This window comes from Apostichopus japonicus, chromosome 20, assembly GCF_037975245.1.
Source record: "Apostichopus japonicus isolate 1M-3 chromosome 20, ASM3797524v1, whole genome shotgun sequence".
NCBI lineage: Eukaryota > Metazoa > Echinodermata > Holothuroidea > Aspidochirotida > Stichopodidae > Apostichopus > Apostichopus japonicus.
Genome location: NC_092580.1, coordinates 12,604,792 through 12,627,493, shown reverse-complemented (window position 1 = coordinate 12,627,493; position 22,702 = coordinate 12,604,792). Strand labels below are relative to the sequence as shown.

Here is a 22,702-nt window from a genome sequence, read left to right as displayed (position 1 = left end):
TCATCAGTGAAAGTAACACGTCGGTATCAAAATTGCAGTCGAATTCGGCGTGGTTTGACTTCTTTTTGTTTCTCCCTCACGTCTACACTTTCCAAAATTCGATAAAAAATAGGCTAACAAATTGCTATGGCTTTGTGATAGTGAGGATGAGTTTCAATTTTTGCGCTAATGGCCGCCCATATCTCTGTGATCGAGCACCACAGTGATGAAGTTCTATGCTGCACACGTGCAAACTTGGTGTTCAAAGCGTATTACGAAATACGTACATACTAACTGTATAGCGACAGGCATACGGCCTATGTTTCGCGGAATGCCATGTAAATGTAAAGCTAAAGTACACGTAGCAATCCCAAAACTTGCTCTCGGATAAGAACTGCCAAAGAAACATCGCTGAGTAGAGAGGCAGTGATAACATCGTCACTTGTTGTGGAAATTTGGTATCGTACCGTAGCATTACCTAAGGTTCGTTGAATTTCAAGTCCTAGTCTAGGCCTAACGTCAGGCCTAGGCTAGACTGGCTGTAGTGTATAGCCTTATATAGTACCCCTACCCTAGTTATAACTTATACTAGCCTAGTTAGTTACAACTTAGTCCTACAGTACATGTGGTACTCTACTAGTACTACTACAATACTATTAGAAGTACTAGTAGTACGACTCGGACTAGATTAGTAGCATGGTGGGCTCATAATTCATGCATTTAAGGATTTGATTAACGATGTCTATCATTTATCAACGAAAAATTGAAATAACTCAACTGTATTCGTTTTTCATATGTTCTTCACCATGCTACTTGCTAGTAGTAGTACCACTAGATTTGTACTACCAGTAGCAGTAAGTAGTAGTACTAGTACTAGATCATGTGTAGGCCCTAGTATCTATTCCATTTCTTATAAGTTATACTAGTTATACTAAGGGACTCGTGATCCAGATTTGACTATGATTCACAAACATTTACACTTTAGCTTTACATTAGTCTCGTTGGAAGGTGACTGGGGTTTAGAGTGGGTCAGTTAAGGTATAAGTAGTTTGGTTTGCATGGCCAGGTTCTATACTTGTCTTTTCTTAAGTACTAGTAGTATACTATTAGTACTACTAGCATGATAACAGTATTATCCTATTGGGATACAACACGCTGCAATTCTTACTTGGTAATTTGTAATTGATGTGAATACAAAGCAGTACTGCCAAGAAGCCTAGTAGTACTAGTACTGGTTATTTTAACTAATTTATTGGTTGTGGAAAAGAACGTTTATTGTATGGTGCTTTTTGCATATAAAATCATTGAAGAATCATTCTAGAATACTTTTTAGTCCTGAATGTTTTACTCTTTCTTGCCAGTTAATAACTCAAGATGGCTAAAAGTATAAGGAGCAAGAGGAGGAGGAAGATGCGTGCAATCAAGAGACTACAGACTGGCCCAAAGGAACTGAAGCGACTGAAGAAAACCCTTGGCTTAATTATTGATGATGATCCAAATCTCAAAAGATACAAATGTAAGTGAAGAAGTACTGAACAGTTTTTGTCCATTTTGTTGTGAGAAAAACAAACAATGATGGTACCACCATGCCCCAAAATAATGAAATTATATTGCAGGGAACATACTGTTGCCCACAGTAAGGACTTTTCTATTCCTGTTGCATCTCTTGAGTTTGAACGAGTACTTCAGAATAGTTTGATGTAATTTCATTTTCGTTTTGACCGTTTTCCTCTGAAATCCCTCTGAAAATCTAGGGAGAAGCTTTTGGAATGTTTTAGCAAACTGTTGACACAATGCTGATGGACTTCATTCCCTAAGCCTTCTACTGTAGATGAAACTTATTTTCACTTACTCAATTGACTGTTTATTCTGAAAAACAATTTCTCAAAACAACAGTCCATTGCCATTTGCCAGACTACCTCATGTCGGATGACTGTACTTTACTCACAACCTTGGTGAAATGAAGAAAAAATCTTCAAAGTTCAAATAATAGGTTACCTGTAAACATGCCAAGGGAACCATTAATATAGCACATGGCCAAAATTGCCAAGGAGAGTCATTGCAATGACTTCAATAGACTTTGCTTGCACACTGCAACTACTACTCACTGCAACTATTACTCACAACTTTGGTGAAATGAAGAAAAAATCTTCAAAGTTCAAATAATAGGTCACCTGTAAACATGCCAAGGGAACCATTAATATAGCACTTGGCCAAAATTGCCAGGGAGAGTCATTGCAATGACTTCAATAGACTTTGCTTGCACACTGCAACTACTACTCACTGCAACTATTACTCACAACTTTGGTGAAATGAAGAAAAAATCTTCAAAGTTCAATTAATAGGTCACCTGTAAGCATGCCAAGGGAACCATTAATATAGCCCATGTCCAAAATTGCCAAGGAGAGTCATTGCAATGACTTCAATAGACTTTGCTTGCACACTGCAAGCTCTGCATCTCCATACCACTTTAGAACTACAATGGATCCAGTTTGTAAACAAAACATCAGTTGTTCACTGTCATTTGACTTTCATTTCTGATTTGTTTTACCCTCCAAGAGAAGTCACCACATAAAGGAAAAACCAAGTGAAGTTTCCTGACAGTGAAAGTGGTGGTCTAAATTTATTTCCTTTGCTGTGTTTATCAGGGTTCCATTTATTATTTATATCAATGCTTTTGCCATTTTTTTGGAAGATATGTCATCCAAATGGTGAAGAATTAAAAACATTGAATTCTGTCATCCTTTAGTTGGTGATGTCAGAGAGAAGCTCAAGAAACAGAAGCTGAACCAGGCCTCTGGTGTCCCATACCATCCCAAACATATCCGTGGGGCAGAAGCCGAGTGGGAATCAATATGGAGAGAATCGAAACAGAAGAAAAACGAAAAGGAAAGGCAGAAGAAAGGCATCGCAGAGGAGGACGAAGAATCAGAAGAAGACGAAGCAACCAAAGGTATAAAGATGTTGTTACACAGTGCTAGTATAGGGCTTAAGTCAAGAAAAGAAGAAGGAAAAAATATGGGAATATTTGTAGATCTTATAGAAAGCTAGTCATTATAAAACTGTGAGTAAGGCTCAAATGAAAAAAAGAACAAACAAAGACACAAAGGCCAAATTACAATTGTAGAAATTTTAAAGAAACGTACTGATAAAGTTTGTATGAATATTCATACTTAAAAACAGACAGTTTCAAAGTATCATGTGCAAAAGTATATATTACACAAATGTACACTGTGTTCACACTTAACTGAACATTGTCTTTGTGCACTTTCACATTTCCATCCCCAGAAACTAGACAATTTTGTGACAGTTTTACGAACCCCCAAAATGCAAGATATTCTTTGACTTGTTTGCCAAAGAAAGAGAATTTACGGCTGTTTAAGTGATGATAACCTTCAAACATGCAGGGGGATGTGAGCTGTCGGGGGGTGGGGAGGATTTAAATGGAGTTGGTCATATACCATGTTGGAACTTTCCACTGATTTACAAGTTATTGTCTCTTCATTTTAGACTTACTATCCAAATAGACAAGCGTAACATTGAATAAATTGCTTTCAGCTTACTCAAAGACATTTGTAGTCAATGTAGTGGTATAAACTTTCCCTCCCAGTTGTCAGTTAGAGTCAGTTTTACCTGGTTGAGGGGGCTATTTAAGATTAGAGGGAAGGACGCTTAAGATGGGTTTTTGCCACTTTGAGATGCTCACATTAACATGTTGTTTAGATAAATACTGCATTTCACAGCAGATACCTGCAGTCAAGTATCAAGATTACTAGTAAAGTACTTAAGTTTCATTTTTGGTCGTGTATAAGAAGCTACAGTCATTTCACTGTACTGGTTATTAAAAGTTAGGGCGCCCTCAATCACCAGTAAGTGTCAACTGTGGAATAAAGAATAAGAGGAATCCAGAGCACAGACCTTTGGCAATTTATTTTAATAAAATATTATCCTATTTTTTAATACTATTTTCCTTTTTCCTGGACTGTACTGATTACATTGATGCTAACCTTTGTAATCGATATTTTGAGTGTATTTTGAGAAAATTGCATGTACTATCACTAAGCAGTGACATCCCAGGGACTTATTTATTTACTCAATCTGTGAGTGAAGGAATTTAAAAAAAGTTAGGAATTATAGGAATGGATTAAAACGACTCTGTTTCTTTCTTCTTTTTCATGCTCTCAGTTACCAAGACAATGGATGTAGACAGGGAGGATCTCCAGGTAGATCCTGTGACCTTAAAGAATCAACACGGATCGTACCCAGTCTGGATGAACCAAAGACAAATAAAGAAGTTGAAATCTGCTAGAAGTGGAGGCAAGGTACTGAAAAAGGGACAGAAAAAGTATCTGTGGTGAACATTTCCTTCGAAGAATCCTACTGGCGTATCATTCTGACAAATTTCTGCTCTGTCGTGATTGGCTGTGCCGTGATTGACTTTGGTAGATACAAGTGCGAGCGAGAAGGAATCTTTATAAAGTAAATTATAGAGGAAATTTCACAGACATATAATGCACATATTGTGATACCATTGAGATGTGTAAAATGTTTATAGAGATCCTCATTGTACACAGTATGGTACCATGTAGAGGCACCCAGCTCAATATATCAATGTGGAATGGGAAAGGAATCCCACCAGGCGGCAAGCGGAGGTGAAACAAGATGGAGAGAAAAAAGATGTCCCTGCTTCCTGGACAAAGTGATGTTGTGAGAACTGTCGACCAGGCTCATTTTGTTATTGATATGGAAAAGTTCAACTTTAAAAGTTAATGTTGCCTGTGGTGCATGACAGTGGTTGCACTCATACCTTATAATTTGAATTTGATGGTAGACTACCTCAGGGTTTGCACTTATTCCTTAAAACTTTTGAGGCAATTTAAATTAAAGAACAGAAAATACCTAACTGTAAATTGTAAGAAAAAAACCCATTTCAACAAGGGAAGACTAGGATGGGACTCAAACCAGTGACCACAGGATACATATTCTGTGTACTGCAATGCATTCCTCTTTCTGTTGAGTAAGTAGCAAATGAAGATATGAAAATATTGATGCATCAGAAAAAAGTGCAGCTTTAATGGATCTATCGCACTTTGGCAAAGTAGTATACAGTATTCAATTAAAATTCTCAGAAGGGTTAACTTTCAGTTGAATACACAGTTCAATACTTCTGAATGGTTTTGCCTGAAAGAAGTGTTTTCATCCATGGTTGTCATGGGGATCGTACCCCATCCCCTCCAGCAGGGTGCTTATGGTTTGTCTTCTGCAGCATGTAAGGCAAACAGCATTGTTTGCTTAAATTTTTTATCTTGAGTATTTGAGTAGGCTGGGGTTGTGGGGGTAGGGAGGGGTTGATTATGGATGAGGTAGGGAGAGAAAGGAAAACAGATTTCTGTATGTCAGGGGGAAGAAACCTGAATAAATCATACTCAACACATTTAAATGCGTTATGATTACTCTTTCCTTGCTTTTAAGTTATTTTGTCCACATATTCTGTCTCATCTAGTTGGATATTATTGCAATATTGAAATATGATCAAATTGTTTCTTTTAGATTATGATCTTTATTTAAAATATGAGAGGCTAGCTGATATCCCTCATAGGTTTGAGAGGGATTGCTGCAATGTTGTCAATTTTGCAAGTGTGTAATAGCCTTTGACCATAGGACGTCAACTTACAGAGGCTCAACGGTCAAAAGACCCTCAAACTGGCTACCCCCCCCCTGCCCTCACACACAGGCACACACCCACTATAAGTTTGAAGGCTGTCTGCTTTACAAAATTGTTTTGCTTACATTGTAAAACAGATAGCACTCCCTGGGTTGAACTTGTACTGCTAGGACATATCATAGTTATTGAATTAGTTACAAAAGGAAGAAAAGTTAGTTAAGTGCAAGAAACTTCTTCACTTTCTTGTGCACAGGAAGATTTTTTCCGTGCATGACAAACTGGCAGGTGAACGACACATAATGCACCTCCTTTTGAGGAATGGGTGCCTCTAGACCAATAGTCACAAACTTTCGGACCCACGTCATTCCATAGTTATTTAGCCACAACCCATCAGATCCCACCTCTAGAATCAATGCTCAGAATGCACGAAAACTAGCTTGGCTGATGGAATTGATATTTAAAATTAGATAAACCGATCTCCATCGACTAACTGAAAAAACATCTTCCGAGGTCTATAAATATCTCGCGACCCACCGAAAACTTTCCACGACCACTGTACAGTCGCGCCTAATTTTTCGCGGACCCTGGATCTAGCTCAATATTGTTGCTTTTCTGGTCACAGAAAATCAACAGACCTGCGCTCTCAATTTCAACTTGCTGGATGTTGTGATAACCAAATAGTCGTTTTACAAAGCTTGTAGACTTACTACAAACAAAATATGAATATAACATAATGGATGACGTAAGTTGGAGTATTATACTCAATCAAAATATACTTTTTGATGGGTAAATAACTAAATATAGTCTGTCTGATCCTTAAGTCAAGGCAATAGTACGCATGCAGCTCAGTTTTGCGTTGGTACCTATTTAACGATGTTCTCCCTAACGTTGCTGGTCATGTACTAGTGTAGGCTAGGTGAACTTAGTAAATCAGACTGATTTCCGATCATGGTATTTCATAGTTTACGACAATGGAATAACACCTTGTTACGTTTACTTACTTTCATAAATATTGCTTAGTCAGGTTCTCTGTTGAGAAACAGTATATTAACAAGCCAATTATGTTAGTATTGTAACTGTTGAGTTTTCTGTCAACCACATTAGGGTTTCCATCTGCCATTCAGCCTACAGTACGTGGAGGATTCTGTCCATCTGTTATTATTATTCCACAAATTTTGATATTTGCATAAATTTTCAAGAAATCTGATTATATTTTTGTCTTTTCACACATAAGGGTAATTCCAAAGGACCATGCTATTTATAAAGCAACCATACTGTGCCTTACTGGGCAGGTTAGAACTTTGCTGTTAATGTGTTGCAAAACTTTGCAATTTAAATTTGATGTAGAAATTGTTACTCATGTTGAACTCCCAGAAAACATGACATGCAGAAGCTTAAGCCTAGATATAAAGCACCAGCAATCTTACTTTTGAACTGTATCAACTGCATTTTCTTTCATCCACCCCCATTTCCCCAAATAAGTCTGATTATAATGAAAGAAAAGAACTTAATTTTGGAATTGTAACAACAGATTTGCATGTATGTTGCAAACGTAACTAGGACTAGTCGTGAAGTAACAGATGTACTCACACCAACAAAACTAAAAACAAGATTACATGGTAACACATTATGAATGTATTGTGGATATGTGTATGACAATGTTGTCAATACACCACATAAACACATCATTCCTTAGTTGCATCTCAAAACATAGCATAGCCATCAACATCAATTTCACGGTACTTTTAATTTCTATTAGATTGGAGAACCAGAAGCCACAATAGTGATTCATCCGGGTTCTTATTGGCTACGGATTGGTCGTGCCATTGATCCTTTCCCAGTGTCTGTTCCACATGTTATCGCTCGACGGAAGAAAGCCTCCTTTGGTCAGAGGCATGAAGATGGAATTCTGTTTAGAATGAAGGATGGAAAGGTGTAGATAATACATAGCCCTGTTTTCTAAATCCTCTTTTGATTGTTTTTACCATTTATGTTAAAATAAACCCGAGTTGAATAATGCTACTAGAGCTATTTGGTATGAACTGAAATTAATTTACTTTTGTGTAGGAGAAAGCTAGCAGTCCTATTATTTTGTCCTTCTTTTCCCAAAGAAAATGACCAAAGATAATCAGTGTCTATTCTGTTGGTATTTGCAGTACCAGTTCAGTTGCAATTGGTTTAAATATATTTTGGATCCATACATGTATGGATTTGAGGGATTGGCCTTTTCCTATTTGCCAAAGATGTTAAAATAGTTTGCTTCAGCTGATTTGATAATTGAACATTTTCAGATGTTTGAAAAGTTAACTTTCAAGGCTTGTTTGGGTGATAATTAAAGGGATATTGTGGTGGCTGAAGTCAATTGCTTAACAATAAAGCCAGAAATGTTACAACGATTTTTTGACAAATTTTCGGTGATATTTGTTTTTTTCATCTTGCAATGGCATAGTGGACATTTGGTGTCATCGTGGCAATTCAGCTGAAAACGATTTTGCTTTTCTGTGTAATATTTAGCCCACTTATGCACAGATGATAAATAAAATAATGTCTACGAAAAAGTTGCATTTTGATGAAATTTTAATTCAGATGACATTGACAGCCTAGCAAACTTTCCAAAGGTATCCCATAATTTGAAGGTTTAGTCAACAAGACAACTACAGTATGAAAGGAAAAGTGAATTTTTTTGACCTCCTACTCTGATCAACTCCTGGAAGGATCAAGTGTTTAGCCTGTCAAAACAGGTTACATCAACTAACTATATTTAGAGTTATGAAAAAGATGATTCATAAATTATATAAGATAATTATATATAAGATTTGTTTTTTTTTGAAAGATAAGTGGCACATTATCTGCCACCAAATTATCTCTGTAAAATAAGAATCTGGTTTTAAAGTAAAGTGATAAAGATACCTCACCTTCATGTCTGGTTTATAACTTGTCTCGTTAACTCGTTAAATTCCACAGAACCAATCAAAACAAAGACATATGGAAGAATGTGTATCAAAGGTTCACAAAGGAATTACTGAAAGGATGACTTCAAGTGGACAACCCAGAGAGCCTGTATCACTCTCAAAGGTAAACTCTTTTGTCATTAGATTATATTCAAGTGAGTTGCTAAGAGGGAGATCCTGGGGTGAAAGTCAGGCCCCCCCCATTGGAATTTTTGGTGCTCTTAAATTTAACTAAAAACATAATTTTGATCGAAACAAGACATACAGTAAAGAAAAAAAATTAGCTTGTTTTGTGGTCAGGCGATTCTTTATTACTTCTGAGCAACGGGTCCTTATGTGCCGCTTTATTCGGTGTAAATTTTGGATATCCTGATACTTGTCTCCTCAACACCTCCTACCTTTTCTCCCTTTCATGAAAATTCTGGATCCAACATTGTCACCTACATATATATGTCGATTAGAAACATAATTTCCAAACCACAACGGTGACCAAGTATGCAAAAACCTGCAGATCTCTGAGAGACTGCTTAGAAAAATTACATGATAAGATTAAGAGGCTTTCTGTCATACACTTGAAGTGTGTGTGGTGTTAAAGAACAGTCTACAATCAATTCCTAGTTTAACTTTACTGTGGTAAAGTAAGAGGCTAGGTCCCCTGCACCAATTAATCAGCTGAGTTATCCAAAGTATGGTTGGCCTAGTCTGTATATTTGGTTACAAATCGGTGGACAGGTTTTGCTCAAATAAAAATCCTTTAAATTGGTGCCTTGAAGTTGTCCTGGATGTCCACTCCCCTCCTCTCTCCCCTCCCCTTCCCCTCTCTAATCATATCTCACAGGATGTGGTTTATTTGTTACATTATGACAGTTTCATGCAGCAATTTACCCTCAAGAGGCACTGCAGGGGTTACTGAAATTTTGTGTACAAGCTTGCAGGCCTACAAGTCATCTCTTGAATCACTCAAATGACATACCCATCACATCTGTTACACTTTCAGAGATATTTCTTGCAAAATCTATTACCTCATAGTTCTCACCTTTCTTGTTAGAATATTGTCAATTTGTACAAACATGCTTAAGATGGAGAGGGGGGTGTTTTTGAAATGAGCATAACAGCAATTGATAGAAGAGTCACACGAACACACAGTGTTCTTTGGTTTTTATTGCATTGTTTCTTGAGGAAAATCAATCAACCTGTGAAAGAATGAATGAACTAAGAAAACAATTGCAGTATTGATAGACCTCACCCAAATAAGGGGAGGGGGTGTCCCCCCTCCCCTTTGGAATTTTTTTTGCATTTCCAGGTGGCCTCAGATGCAATTTGGTGCAATATAGCACACTTCAACACCCACTCCATTTTGTAAATAATTTTGCATTTTCACCTGGCCTTAGATGCAATTTGGTGCTCCAAATGAGATTTTTTTTCTCATTTGGCCCCCCCCCCCGGTTCCTACGCCCATGTTCATCTTTAATTCTGAAAACTGAATTTGTGCTCTAGGAGCAGGAGTTTAACGACGCTGCTAAACCTCGACAGTTGGATGAAGACTCAGGGATGGTCTGGACAGATGTTCAAAGTAACCCCGAATTCCTGGTTGGTGAGAAGGTAAGTGAAACTGACATACAGTGCAAACAAATCTTCCTCCTCGTTTTGATGTAGAAAGTGACGATAAATGTTTCATTTTTGAGATCTTTGGAAAAATTTCTACAATTTCAGAACATATGGTATACCAAAATCTTCTGATCAAGTTCCTCTGGATGAAAAATTTTTGCAAAGTTTTAAAGTTTGCCATTTTTAAGGAGACTATAAAATTGCTCCAGAATTGTTAGTTGGCTTATTTGGCTGCTGTGTTTCCAATGAATATACATTTGAGAGCTTGTTGTTGTCATAGTGACAGAGACTGAGCTAGACAGTTTTCTTTTTACTGAATTTCTATAACAGCAAGCAGACTTATAGGATGATTTTGTACTCGTAATCATATACTATCAGCGTTATAGTCGTATTCAGGACATTTTGGAAATATCTGGTTTTTGATGCTAGAGCAAGAATAAATTGTTTTTACTTGCATATCCAAGTTTTTACCCATTCTCATACCAAGTTGTGCTTGTTGTACTCTTATAAGCTTCCTGCAACTCAGCTTGATCGTCATGAGCTAGTTTTTGATTATCTTGAAGATCCACATACTTACCGACTGATCCCCACGCACACACTGACCGACCAATCAGTGTATGCGATGACTGTTTACTGTTAAAGACATGTGCTCATTTCGGTCCCATGACGAAAACAATTACTTTTCCGTGATTGGTTACGTGTGTTAAGACTGTTCAGTTTTCCCGACTGAAGCTGCAATGTTAGGACCAGTGCTTGTTTCTGTCACATGAAAAGAAAGGTTGCTCTCTTAAGCGCACGCACACTGCTTGACTGTTCACAATATGCAACATAACGACAGCCAAGTGGAATCTGGTTGTGAACAGACAGGAGTTTGTGTCGGTGGGCTTTAGTACCACAATTCTTTCATCAAATGGGGCTTCCTTTTGTTCCTCGTCATATTTTTAGTGGCGCAGGTGTTTTCGACATACTGGATGAGGCGTTACACTCAATATATGAAGTCAATTATATTTGACAATGATAGAACTTTTGTTTGTTGACAGTAGAACATTATTTCCTATTTTCCTTCCTTAGTTTTAGTTAATTGATAAAAAAAATTAACATTTGGTTTTTGACGGAAATTTCAAACACGTAATTTCATTCCTGGTTACTCTTTCTGTGTTGTAGGCTCTATATCTTGAAAAACCTGAGGATTACAACATACATTGGCCAGTCAGAAAAGGCTCATTGAATATTCATAAGGGCATCGGAGGATCGTTGACATCAGTTCTGCAAGACCTAGAGAGCATTTGGAGTACGGCCATCGAAAACCATCTCAGTATTCCACGACAGGATTTATCTGTAAGTTGAATTGTTATTTTAAAGGGGATTGAAAAATATCTATCATACCACAGTAGATGTTGATAAAGATGTTTGTTTGTTTGTCACATTGAATGCAAGTGCTTACCTAAAGTAGTCAATTCTTATGAGTACCCTTAATTTCACATATAACTTATGTTGTAATAATAATTTCCTTTTTTTTATATAGCGCCTTTCCCAAAAGCTCGAAGCCCTTTACAATATTACCTCAGTCAACAGTAACCTGTCAAACATAGAGACAATCCCTCCAAATGGCAGCAGCTAAACCGCGCCCAGCTGACAGTTTTATCTCACAGGTCCTCATTTATACACCTGGGTGAAGAGAGGCAATGGAGATAATGTGCCTTGCCCAAGAACACAACGCAATGATCGGACCAGGACTCAAACCTGCAATCCTTAGATCACAAGTCCACTGCCTTAACCACTTGGCCACAACACTCCCACATTTACCCTCAATTTCACGTATAACTTATGTTGTGGTTGTTGTTGGTTTCCTTGTTGTTGATGTTGTGCTCTATGTTTTTGTTGTGTATCGCCAGTTTTTGAGGGGGAGTAGAGGGTGGGGGGGGGGGGAGGGTCATCTTTGACTTGAAACGTGATCTCAACATTACCAGACTTGTTTTCTACCAACTGAGCTAGCCAGCAGAAACATTTACTCATTTGAAACCTTATCCTTGTGAGGATCCTGGATGTACATCGGCTGACGCCAGGCCTTCTATGTGGCAATGAATGTTCAGAGAGTTACATGGCAGGCGTGTAAATGTCGACACCCATTCTTGCTGCTTAACATCCCCGTCCGACAGAAGGGACTATCCCTCAGCATCTGACCACTTTGTCAAATACTGAGAGAGGTGAAGGCACTTCATTCATCATAACTTCAGAACAGCTATGATGAAACATGTTGTTGAGAAAACCATTGATAGAACAGAGCCAATCACCACTTACCAATTTACAAACCAGAAATTCCAAATTCACAAAAGACTCTGTTCAACAATGCTGCAAAGCAGCAATATTGATACAGTCAAGATAATCTGGTGTCCTAGTGAGTATTTGAACCCAGGAACCTACTGATTGTTGGGTGGATACCCTATCCACTACACCACGCCTACACCTCCTATCCTAATTAACCTATCCCAGGAACCTACTGATTGTTGAGTGGATACACTATCCACTACACCATGCCTACACCTCCTATCCTAGTAAACCCATCCCAGGAACCTACTGATTGTCGGTTGGATACTCTATCCACTACACCATGCCTACACCTCCTATCCTAGTTAACCCATCCCAGGAACCTACTGATTGTCGGTTGGATACTCTATCCACTACACCATGCCTACACCTCCTATCCTAGTTTACCCATCCCAGGAACCTACTGATTGTCAGGTGGATATACTATCCACTACACCATGCCTACACCTCCTATCCTAGTTAACCTATCCCAGGAACCTACTGATTGTTAGGTTGATACGCTATCCACTACACCATGCCTACACCTCCTATCCTAGTTAACCCATCCCAGGAACCTACTGATTGTTGGGTGGATATGCTATCTACTACACCATGCCTACACCTCCTATCCTAGTTAACCCATCCCAGGAATCTACTGATTGTCTGGTGGATACACTATCCACTACACCATGCCTACACCTCCTATCCTAGTAAATCCATCCCAGGAACCTACTGATTGTTGGGTGGATACATTATCTAATACACCATCACCTACACCTCCAATCCTAGTAAACCCATCCCAGGAATCTACTGATTGTTGGGTGGATACGCTATCTACTACACCATGCCTACACCTCCTATCCTAATTAACCCATCTTTGCTGCACGTCTAAGTTGGAGTCAAACTAGCAGTATATTGCTCACCAGTCATTAACCAATATGTGATTTTTTTCCTAATTTGTCCGTGATCTCCCGGTCAGCAATCTGTCTTTGAGGTTTAAAATTTTCTCTTTTGTTAGGAGTATAATGCAATCCTTTTGATACCAGACATCTACCACAGACCACACATCAAGGAATTAATGAATGTACTGTTAGTGAGGATGGGCTTTGGAGCTGCTCTGGTCCATCAGGTGGGTGATACAATTATTTTATAACTCAGTTTATTGCTGAAAAATCATCTCAAAAATGTTTGCTTAAAGGAGTATAATGACTAGATATGCAGGCGCGTAGCCAAGGGGGCAGCCGCCCCCCCCCCCTTGAGCATATTTTTAAATTTTTTTTTAATGTTTTTATGATATCGCTTGTATTTTCAAAAGAGATAATGTGCTAAGATGCAACTTACAAGGCCTGGGAAGTGCCATTTCCAGCGATCTGGAAGGCATTTTCAGCCAAAATTTTCTTGTACGCTTCGCACCAACCATGGTGGCGCTACGCTTAGATAGTTTGCAATGCCGAATCTACAGTTTCGCCCCTCCCTTGGCAAATTCCTGGCTACGCGCCTGTAGATATGAAAGTTATTATTTATAGATGTCTATCTCTCAAGCTATACATAAGAGTGTTTGGAAATCTTTGCTTGCTTGTTAAATATCCCCTCCCTTTCTTCCCATCCCTTTCTCCCCCTTCTCCCCCTTCCCCCCCTTCTCCCCCTTCTCCCCCTTCTCCCCCTTCTCCCCCTTCTCCCCCTTCTCCCCCTTCTCCCCCTTCTCCCCCTTCTCCCCCTTCTCCCCCTTCTCCCCCTTCTCCCCCTTCTCCCCCTTCTCCCCCTTCTTCCCCTTCTCCCCCTTCTCCCCCTTCTCCCCCTTCTCCCCCTTCTCCCCCTTCTCCCCCTTCTCCCCCTTCTCCCCCTTCTCCCCCTTCTCCCCCTTCTCCCCCTTCTCCCCCTTCTCCCCCTTCTCCCCCTTCTCCCCCTTCTCCCCCTTCTCCCCCTTCTCCCCCTTCTCCCCCTTCTCCCCCTTCTCCCCCTTCTCCCCCTTCTCCCCCTTCTCCCCCTTCTCCCCCTTCTCCCCCTTCTCCCCCTTCTCCCCCTTCTCCCCCTTCTCCCCCTTCTCCCCCTTCTCCCCCTTCTCCCCCTTCTCCCCCTTCTCCCCCTTCTCCCCCTTCTCCCCCTTCTCCCCCTTCTCCCCCTTCTCCCCCTTCTCCCCCCTCAAAAAAATTAACTTGCCTGTTTAATTAACTTACTGTTCAGAAATGCACAGGTCGTTTAAAATGCTTGATATTATTTGTCCGCTGTTACTATTGTTTTCAACTGAGAGGAAGCATGTAACCAATTTGAATCCAGAAACTCCCTACTTCCCTCCCTCTTTCACCCCCCCCCCCCCTCTCCACCTCCTCCACACCCACAGACCTTGTTATGTCAGTTACCAGAATTATTTATATTTTACGTTTCGGTCTGTGTCTGCTTAATATTTGTAGGAATCTGTCTGTGCCTCATATGGAAGTGGATTAAGTTCTGCCTGTGTTGTCGATGTTGGTGATCACAAAACGGCCGTCACGTGCGTCGAAGATGGAATATCTCACAGAAATACAAGGTCGTTACCCTCTGCAGAACTACTGGAAAATATGAAAGAGTGGTGGAAGGATCAGTTATGTGGGTTTGGGGTGGGTCAGGGGGAGGTGCATTTAATGAAACACAGTCAAAGGATTTCTTATATCAAAGTAGCTGGTTACCATTCATAACCGTATTCTGAATCTCAAATGATTCATTCAAGGTACTGTAGCAGGTTCTGTGTTAGTTGTGGTTAAGCACAATAGCGACTTTGGGCTGATTTCTCATATATCTATATATACAAAGTAGGATAGGCTAGGGTTCCCCTGATATTAGGGTGTGATAGGTTTAAGCTAATTACTATATTTTGTTTCAAAAATCAACATATTTTGCAAGACTTTACACGCTTACTTCCAGGACATACATGAAACAAGGTACAATACAGCATTTCTGAAACGTATTGGATGGCATGAGGAAATTATACTGTAAATCGAATTGTATTAAAATTTCGAACCTGCAGATGGAAAAATATAGAAAACGTACATATTGTTTATTTTTGTTTGGATTTTTTTGTCTCACACAGGATCTGCTTAGCCTATGGTGGTAGGGATATCACAAGGTGCTTTACTTGGCTCTTAGAGAGGGCAAGGTTCCCTTACATAGAATGTAACCCAAACAGAATCATGGACACTCTACTGTTAATTGAACTCAAGGAAACATTCTGTCATCTAGACCAGGTGAGCTGCTACAAGGAAAAGCAGGTCTTTTATTCAAGTTTACGTTAATGAGTTTCCAATATCCTGACTTTTCTTTTCCAGTTATCTTCAGTTTGTAGGGAAGGTTGTGTTGGGGGTTGCACAAGCTTTCTGTACTTTTTGAAACCCCATAGCCGCATATTTCAGGCTCGGTTGCAGCAGTCGATATCATCCCGATATGTCTGCATCTCACACTGTCCTGGTTCAAAATGCAACAGTCGGACAATTTCCTGTCCAGAGAATTCTTGCTCATTGGTTGGTTGGTGCTGAGTGGAATGTGCTGTGGATTCCATTGATGCATTTGATTCTTGAACATACTGGTTTTTTTCTTCTTTTTTCTTTGGCTGGAAAGGCAATGTCGTTCTCTGAGGAAGGACTGAGGTGATGTTCGATTTCACTACCCTCAGTATTTAAGAGACGGACCAGTTGTTCGGATGAAAATTTCTCTTCTGTTGAGAGGCTAGTAGAGATGTGAATTTCGAACAAGAATCAGGGGTAAAGGAAATCACCTTGCTCGTATATTTTGGACTATTTTGACCATGGTCAATGTTACACGGCAATCTTCACCCGAGTAGGGTTTTAAGTAGAACGGTGTAATATGGCTTAGTAACTGTTGCATTTACAAGTAGCCTAAAAAAATACTTTAAAAAGAGTGCAAGGAGACAACTAATTTTTCACCGTTTCGTAAAAAAGCTTTCGTTCCTTGACCGTGTCAATTTTTCTTGGTTCCAGGATTTCGATGGTCCACAGCTCCTGGACTTCCATGTCAGCTTTCCCAACCAGCCGACTTTTATGTACAAGATGAACCTTGGTGAGGAGACCATGATCGCCCCCATGGGGCTCTTTTATCCCGAAATATTTGGAATCCACGGAGAAGAAGTTACGTTCACCCAGCAGCGGAATCAAGGAGACCCAGAGGACATCCATGATGAAATATTTCTCCTTCAAACCCAAGCTCAGCCGCAACAGGTAGTTTTTTTTGTCATTAAACGTCCATAACAGTGTCGATGAAATCGATAGATTTTGTATTTGTGTAAGCGTATCTTAGAAATTCTTCTGAAAGATGGAAGACAAGAATCTCTATAATACAGTCATGTTGAAATAACCTGTTATGTCATGCATTGTATCAATGTTATGTCATGCATTGTATCAATGTTTTGTCATGCATTGTATCAATGTTATGTCATGCATTGTATCAATGTTGTCATGCATTGTATCAATGTTGTGTCATGCATTGTATCAATGTTGTGTCATGCATTGTATCAATGTTATGTCATGCATTGTATCAATGTTATGCCATGCATTGTATCAATGTTATGTCATGCATTGTATCAATGTTATGTCATGCATTGTATCAATGTTATGTCATGCATTGTATCAATGTTATGTCATGCATTGTATCAATGTTATGTCATGCATTGTATCAATGTTATGTCATGCAATGTATCAATTTTATGTCATGCATTGTATCAGTGTAATGTCATGCATTGTATCAATGAAATAGTTGTTGCAAATTAGGATGTGTGACTTACTTAATGTAATGTAAATGGGTAATACCAAATGTGAACATGTTGTTACAATTAGTCAGGATTAATCAATCAATCAATTCAATACTCTCTCTCCACCTCTCTCTCTCCCTCATAAAATTGAGGATGTGTGATAATAGATAATAAAATACTACAAATATTGAAATGCCCCCCCTCCCCCCCCCCCTTTTTTTCATTCAGCACTGAAGTTCACACTGTTTTCTCCATTGTTTTTTCTTTAACTTAAATTGCTGAATATAGCTTCCTTCAATCTCTTTCAGACTCCAAAGGCTAGAGTGGGTACTATATCCCCAGAGGGGGGTGAGGCAGCCCCCACCCTACCGAGGTCGGACTCACCGTCAGTTCAATCTCACCCGGACACTTTCATTCAAGAAATATCTCAGCCGGTCATCTCCCGGAGGATTTCATCCTCTCAAGAACCGAACAGACTGTTAGGCTTAGATCAGGCAGTTCACTACAGCATAGACAGCTGTGGTATGTGTGTAAACAGAGTTCTTTACATTCAGTGATGGTTCTCACCAAATCACCCTCTTCGTAATTCATAGCTATAGTTCTGGGAAATATTGATATCTGCAAAGTAGTTCAGGAAGTCCTTGGATTTTTTTACACTATTAAAGAAGCTATGAAAATTTGAAGTTTTAGCTCAATTTGACTTTTCCAAGCTCACACCATGATGATGTGTCCGTCTATCTGCCTGTGTATTACTCTGTCTGTCTGTCTGTCTGTCTGTCTGTCTCACAATGAGTCAATGTTTGTCAATAGGTCATATGAAGGACGTAAGTTGTAGGAAGGGCCGTCTTGTCCCAAAGGTTGACCATGTCAGGGCTTAAGTCAAATTCATATTTGTGGTCAAGGTAGGTTCAAATTTGAACCACTTAAAAAGCTCCTCCTAGGATTTCACCATTACATACCTTCTCATTAGATCTCATTATTATGTAACAAACTGGCTATCATTTTTACTGTATCAGTATCCATGCAGATATTCCTTACAATTTGGCTTAATCCACATTTCATTTTTGGTCTCATCGAGGTAAATTGTTTCTAAGGTTAAAAGAACGACTTCACTTTTGAAGACGCCTGACGATGAGAATTACACTTCTCAATCTCTTTTTATCCGGTTTACACAGCTTCGGATGAAACAAAGAAGAAAATGTACGGGAATATTTTGGTCGTTGGAGGAGGAATCAGTTTCTACCAGGGTGCTACGGAGATGCTGCGTCACCGGATACAATCTCTGATGTCTCCATCCCTGAGCAAGAGTGTGGAGAAGATCGAAGTTATCTGCAAGACAAAGGTACTTGTTTCTTTCAATTTTGTTGTAATATTAAAAAAACAAAAACACTTGTCAGTCCAAGTGGTAATTTTATATGACTTTTTAAGTTCTGAGAAATTAAGAAAAGTGGCTGGACTACTTAGTCTAAAACACAACCCATTAGATCCGTACCCCAGATGCAACACAAAGTCAAATAGGAAAACAAAATACATTTATTGCCCAAATAACATATCTACAGTGTGTTAGATATCTGTCACGGACAAAATGGTGTTCCATCTCACCAGGTGTTCTCTGTTGTTCACATGAAGCTATTTAACGAACATGTTTTGGTCGAGTTATCAGAATTTATATCAAACGATGGATTAACAATAACATAATGGCCTGCACTGAGGACTCGGACCTCATCGTCAACTTAGCCGTAAAGGAACATCTCAGAGACTAAACCTATAAGAGAGGGGAATATCTTGAAAATGAGAATCCCTATAGAAACAAAACCAGTACTCAAACTTCTTTCTTTTCTTGTCCTTGTCTTGTAGGATGATTAATCAAAACTCAAGTCTCAAGTCATCTTTTCATATTTGATTGGTTTTGATTAAAATGGATAAGTGTGTGATATGTGTGCGTGCGTGTATCATAGCATATTTTCTGGAAGCAGTTTTTACGATGAACTTGAAAAAGTAGACGCATTTCAACCTGGTGCTCTACCTGTGCTTATATCCTGGTTGAAGTTGTCGCTTGTATTCTGCATACATTTGTAGAAATTGTCCTGTCGTATCGTAATCAAGTGAATTGTCAGAATCAGTTTTGGTACCCCCATTTAAAGTAAATAACTTATGTGGGGCAGGGGCTCCAATCCGAATTGAAAAGTGGGAGGTTGTGGGGGGGGGGTGGACTGAGCATGGATAACACTGAAGAAGTCCACGAGTGCCTTGGAGCAAAGCCTTTATTGGCTGGGGTCCAGGGGCCTGCCTTAGGGCCCCTAATAGGATCCAGGGCAAAGCCCCTGCAGGGACCCAGGGGGGCAGATTCCCATCAAGAAATCTTCAAGTTTGCTTCTGTTTGGTCCCTGAAGTGATATTGGCAGTCATAAATATATTCTTAAAAGAGTCACATCTGACAAGTGAGAAATTAAGAAAGAGTAACGATTGCACATCCGGCTGTAACTTTATCATGATTATTAAAATTGAAACTTAAACCGTAAACAGATACATACCTAAACTTTGCACACAAGAATAAAATTATCTTGTGATATGATGTGATATGATGTCTACAACATGCACACATATGGTATCATAAGTACATATAAAAGGCACTATTGGCATTCACTTCATTGAAAACAAAAAAAACCCTACAAAGTTAAGATACTACTCGGCCGTATCCTGGATAAAATCCGTAGTGGGAAGTTAAGGAACATTATTTATGTATTGTCAATGTGCGTATATACCAGGGCCTTCCATAAGAAATTTTTAGTGGAGGGGCCATTTCTCAAAAGGGACCATCATGACACTAGCTAAGCTGAGCACCACCCTCGATTAAACGTATAGTATAGCAAGAAAATATTTGCCAAAAATTGTCACCCAGACTCCTGAAACAAGCACTACCCTGGTGCATGATTGCATCTAAACATTCTTTATTTTGAGATCTCATGTTTTAGAAATGTACCCTTAGAAACTAGAAAACTTTTATTCTGTAAAATCACTTTTTAGGGGAAAACTAGTACTTCATGTTACTTTATAAGCTCTGCTTTATTCATTGTATTACACAGGTAAGTGAAGATATAAAAGCATGTAACCTATATATGTTTAGGCTTGTGTTATCATTATTTGCTTATATACCAAAAAGGGACATACTTGGGGGTGGGTGGGGGGGGGGGCAAATGAGCTGAGTAGGTGGGCCATGTAAGGGACTGTGTCTCAATATTTTTAGTTACAAAATTGGGGCACTGATTTAGAGGCTAACAATGAAACTGATAGGCCTATATCAAACGGAGGCCTATAAGAAGAAATAAATATGTTTATTAACCGTAGTTTCACATTAGACTGCTACACTGTTCATGTAGGTTAAATCTTAGCTCTCAACGTTATTGTCATTTGTAACAAAACTTGTGAAATCCAAAACAAATGCATGGTCATCGCACCCGCGATCGTTTATATAAGTGATGAGCGCAGCCGGTTAAAGTAAACCTTTCATATTTTGGAAGGCCATTCCGACAAAACTTGCCTAGAATCTTGAGGTTGCACATTACTGAATGATGAAATCAGAAGAAATGATACCATCATTTCGCTAAAACTAGCTGAAATAGCACATACTGTCCAGGTGGTCCTGTTATCAAAGACCTACTTTCATTTAGGTAGTGGAAATCTCACAGCAACAGCTGCCTCTCCCTCTCCCCCCCCCCATAGGCTATGGCCCTGCCATTGTAAAATATGAAAAATAAGATACTGGAGAGGAGATTAGCAAATGTTGCAGGCTTTCATTACCTGCTGGCTTAGCATATAGCCTCAGCAGTGTATGAGCGCGGATCCTCATTTAATTTACGTAATAAATGAAATCGTACTGAAACCCATGTGAAAATTTATACTTTTCATCGGGGGGGGGGGGGGCAGAGAGGTTGAGCTGATGAGAATAAAACATTAATTACTACTAATCTCACAGCACAATGCTTGAGCTCCTTTAATGAGATACACGAACCATTAAGAGCCTTATAGGCCTAGCGCCTAAATGAGTCAGTCACTAAACGGGGGGGGGGGGGACGTTTGATATTTTGACCTCAACCCTTCAGAAAGTGGGGGGGGGGCAGTGCCCCTGAAGTTTTGGGTCATCAGTTTTTGTATGTGAGGTATTTGAGGAATCATTTCATATTACTGTCATGTATTCTTCTGAAGGATTTGGATCCACGTTTAATCTGCTGGAAGGGTGGCTCGGTCTTGGCCTGTCTTGACACAACGCAAGAACTCTGGATACATCAGCTGGAGTGGAAGAAACACGGTCTGAAGGTTCTACGAGAGAGAGCTCCCTTTGTGTGGTGATGACGGTTATATCATGGTTAATATAGATGGAAAGCGTCTTATAGGCTTCTTGGCTTATCTGTGTATGAGCTCCTGTTATATGGTTAGGGGTTCTTACCGATGACCAAGCGATCATAGCTGTGGCCTCTGAATTGTTTTAGAGAACCAATCAGGGCATACAGTTTGCTGTGGTTCTATCCTATGAGTGAGAGAGCTCCCTTTGGGTTATGTCGGTGGTATTGTCTTTGATGAAAGAACGGAGACGGGGATATTGCTTACTAATATAACACCTTACTGTGACCATGCTTGACCTTGTATGAGAATGGTGGTATATTCATTGATGTAGAGAAGAGATAAGGGAATCATCACAGGATGAGATAATACATAGAAAGGTTTCATTAACTTTCACAGTGTCTCAAACTCTGTACGCCTTGTGGAAGCTCCAATAGAGCAATGTTTCAGTTAAAAGACACATATTTATGTCAATTGTGTCGTCATAGCCGATGACTATCACAGTTAAAATGTGGCCGGTTTTTGTTGCAACGTGCTAAACAGCTGATGCTGTGATAGGTTACATTAAGGTGACCATATTTGCCTGACTGGAATCAGGGACATTTATTGCGTGACTGATATGGGGGAGGGGTTTCAGGGGAGGGTTTTTTCAAGTGCCTAAGGTGCTTAAATGTAAAATGGTGATACTTAGAAGCACTTTATAAATTTATTTTATTTTCCAAAAATGTAGCTTTTTCTTAGATGAAATTTCCTTACTTTACAAACGAGTGCTAGGCTAGATCGATCTAGCATATTTTAACAGTGTTTCCACTTTACACTGGCCCACCTGAAATACTGGTTAGTTCCGTTCTTCGACTGACAATTATTTTACTAATAATGTGTGATATTTTCGAAATTCCTGAACAATTTGACGAATCGGGGACATTTTCGGGTACACTTGTTCATCGAGGACAGCACAGTCGGGGACGTCTGGTCACCTTAGGTTAGATATACTCCACAAGATTACAATGCATGTTTTTGGCCGTTATTATTATTATTGCATTCGTTAAGTGCTGGTAACCTCTGGTTTTGATAATGTTTTTGTCGGTAGATAAAGAAGATACAGTACAGTAC

At 39.4% G+C, this 22,702-nt stretch overlaps 2 protein-coding genes across 2 annotated transcripts; both read left to right on the top strand.

Annotated features, from left to right (window-relative positions):
* The first annotated feature begins 268 nt into the window (after positions 1 to 268).
* Positions 269 to 5,383, top strand: LOC139961858 (protein LLP homolog). The gene is made up of 4 exons (XM_071961458.1): positions 269 to 462; positions 1,341 to 1,495; positions 2,729 to 2,932; positions 4,165 to 5,383. Exons 2-4 carry the CDS (start codon positions 1,354 to 1,356, stop codon positions 4,335 to 4,337), a joined length of 519 nt encoding a protein of 172 aa, XP_071817559.1. The 5' UTR covers positions 269 to 462; positions 1,341 to 1,353; the 3' UTR covers positions 4,338 to 5,383.
* An 853-nt stretch (positions 5,384 to 6,236) lies between these two features.
* Positions 6,237 to 22,701, top strand: LOC139961844 (actin-related protein 8-like). Its single transcript, XM_071961415.1, has 12 exons — positions 6,237 to 6,386; positions 7,404 to 7,577; positions 8,609 to 8,719; positions 10,093 to 10,197; positions 11,368 to 11,541; positions 13,529 to 13,639; positions 14,922 to 15,037; positions 15,578 to 15,731; positions 16,482 to 16,718; positions 17,557 to 17,770; positions 18,424 to 18,590; positions 21,455 to 22,701. The coding sequence occupies exons 1-12, from the start codon at positions 6,378 to 6,380 to the stop codon at positions 21,596 to 21,598; spliced, it is 1,716 nt and encodes a 571-aa protein (XP_071817516.1). The 5' UTR covers positions 6,237 to 6,377; the 3' UTR covers positions 21,599 to 22,701.
* The last annotated feature ends 1 nt before the right edge of the window (position 22,702 follows it).

Bases quoted from the DNA above. Each gene is read 5' to 3' on its own strand.
- LOC139961844 (XM_071961415.1), top strand. The intron at 13,640-14,921 runs GTGGGTGATACA...TAATATTTGTAG, and splicing joins GAGCTGCTCTGGTCCATCAG to GAATCTGTCTGTGCCTCATA. The intron at 16,719-17,556 runs GTAGTTTTTTTT...AATCTCTTTCAG, and splicing joins CCCAAGCTCAGCCGCAACAG to ACTCCAAAGGCTAGAGTGGG.
- LOC139961858 (XM_071961458.1), top strand. From the start codon at position 1,354: ATGGCTAAAAGTATAAGGAGCAAGAGGAGGAGGAAGATGCGTGCAATC. The intron at 1,496-2,728 runs GTAAGTGAAGAA...GTCATCCTTTAG, and splicing joins AAATCTCAAAAGATACAAAT to TTGGTGATGTCAGAGAGAAG. The intron at 2,933-4,164 runs GTATAAAGATGT...TCATGCTCTCAG, and splicing joins AGAAGACGAAGCAACCAAAG to TTACCAAGACAATGGATGTA.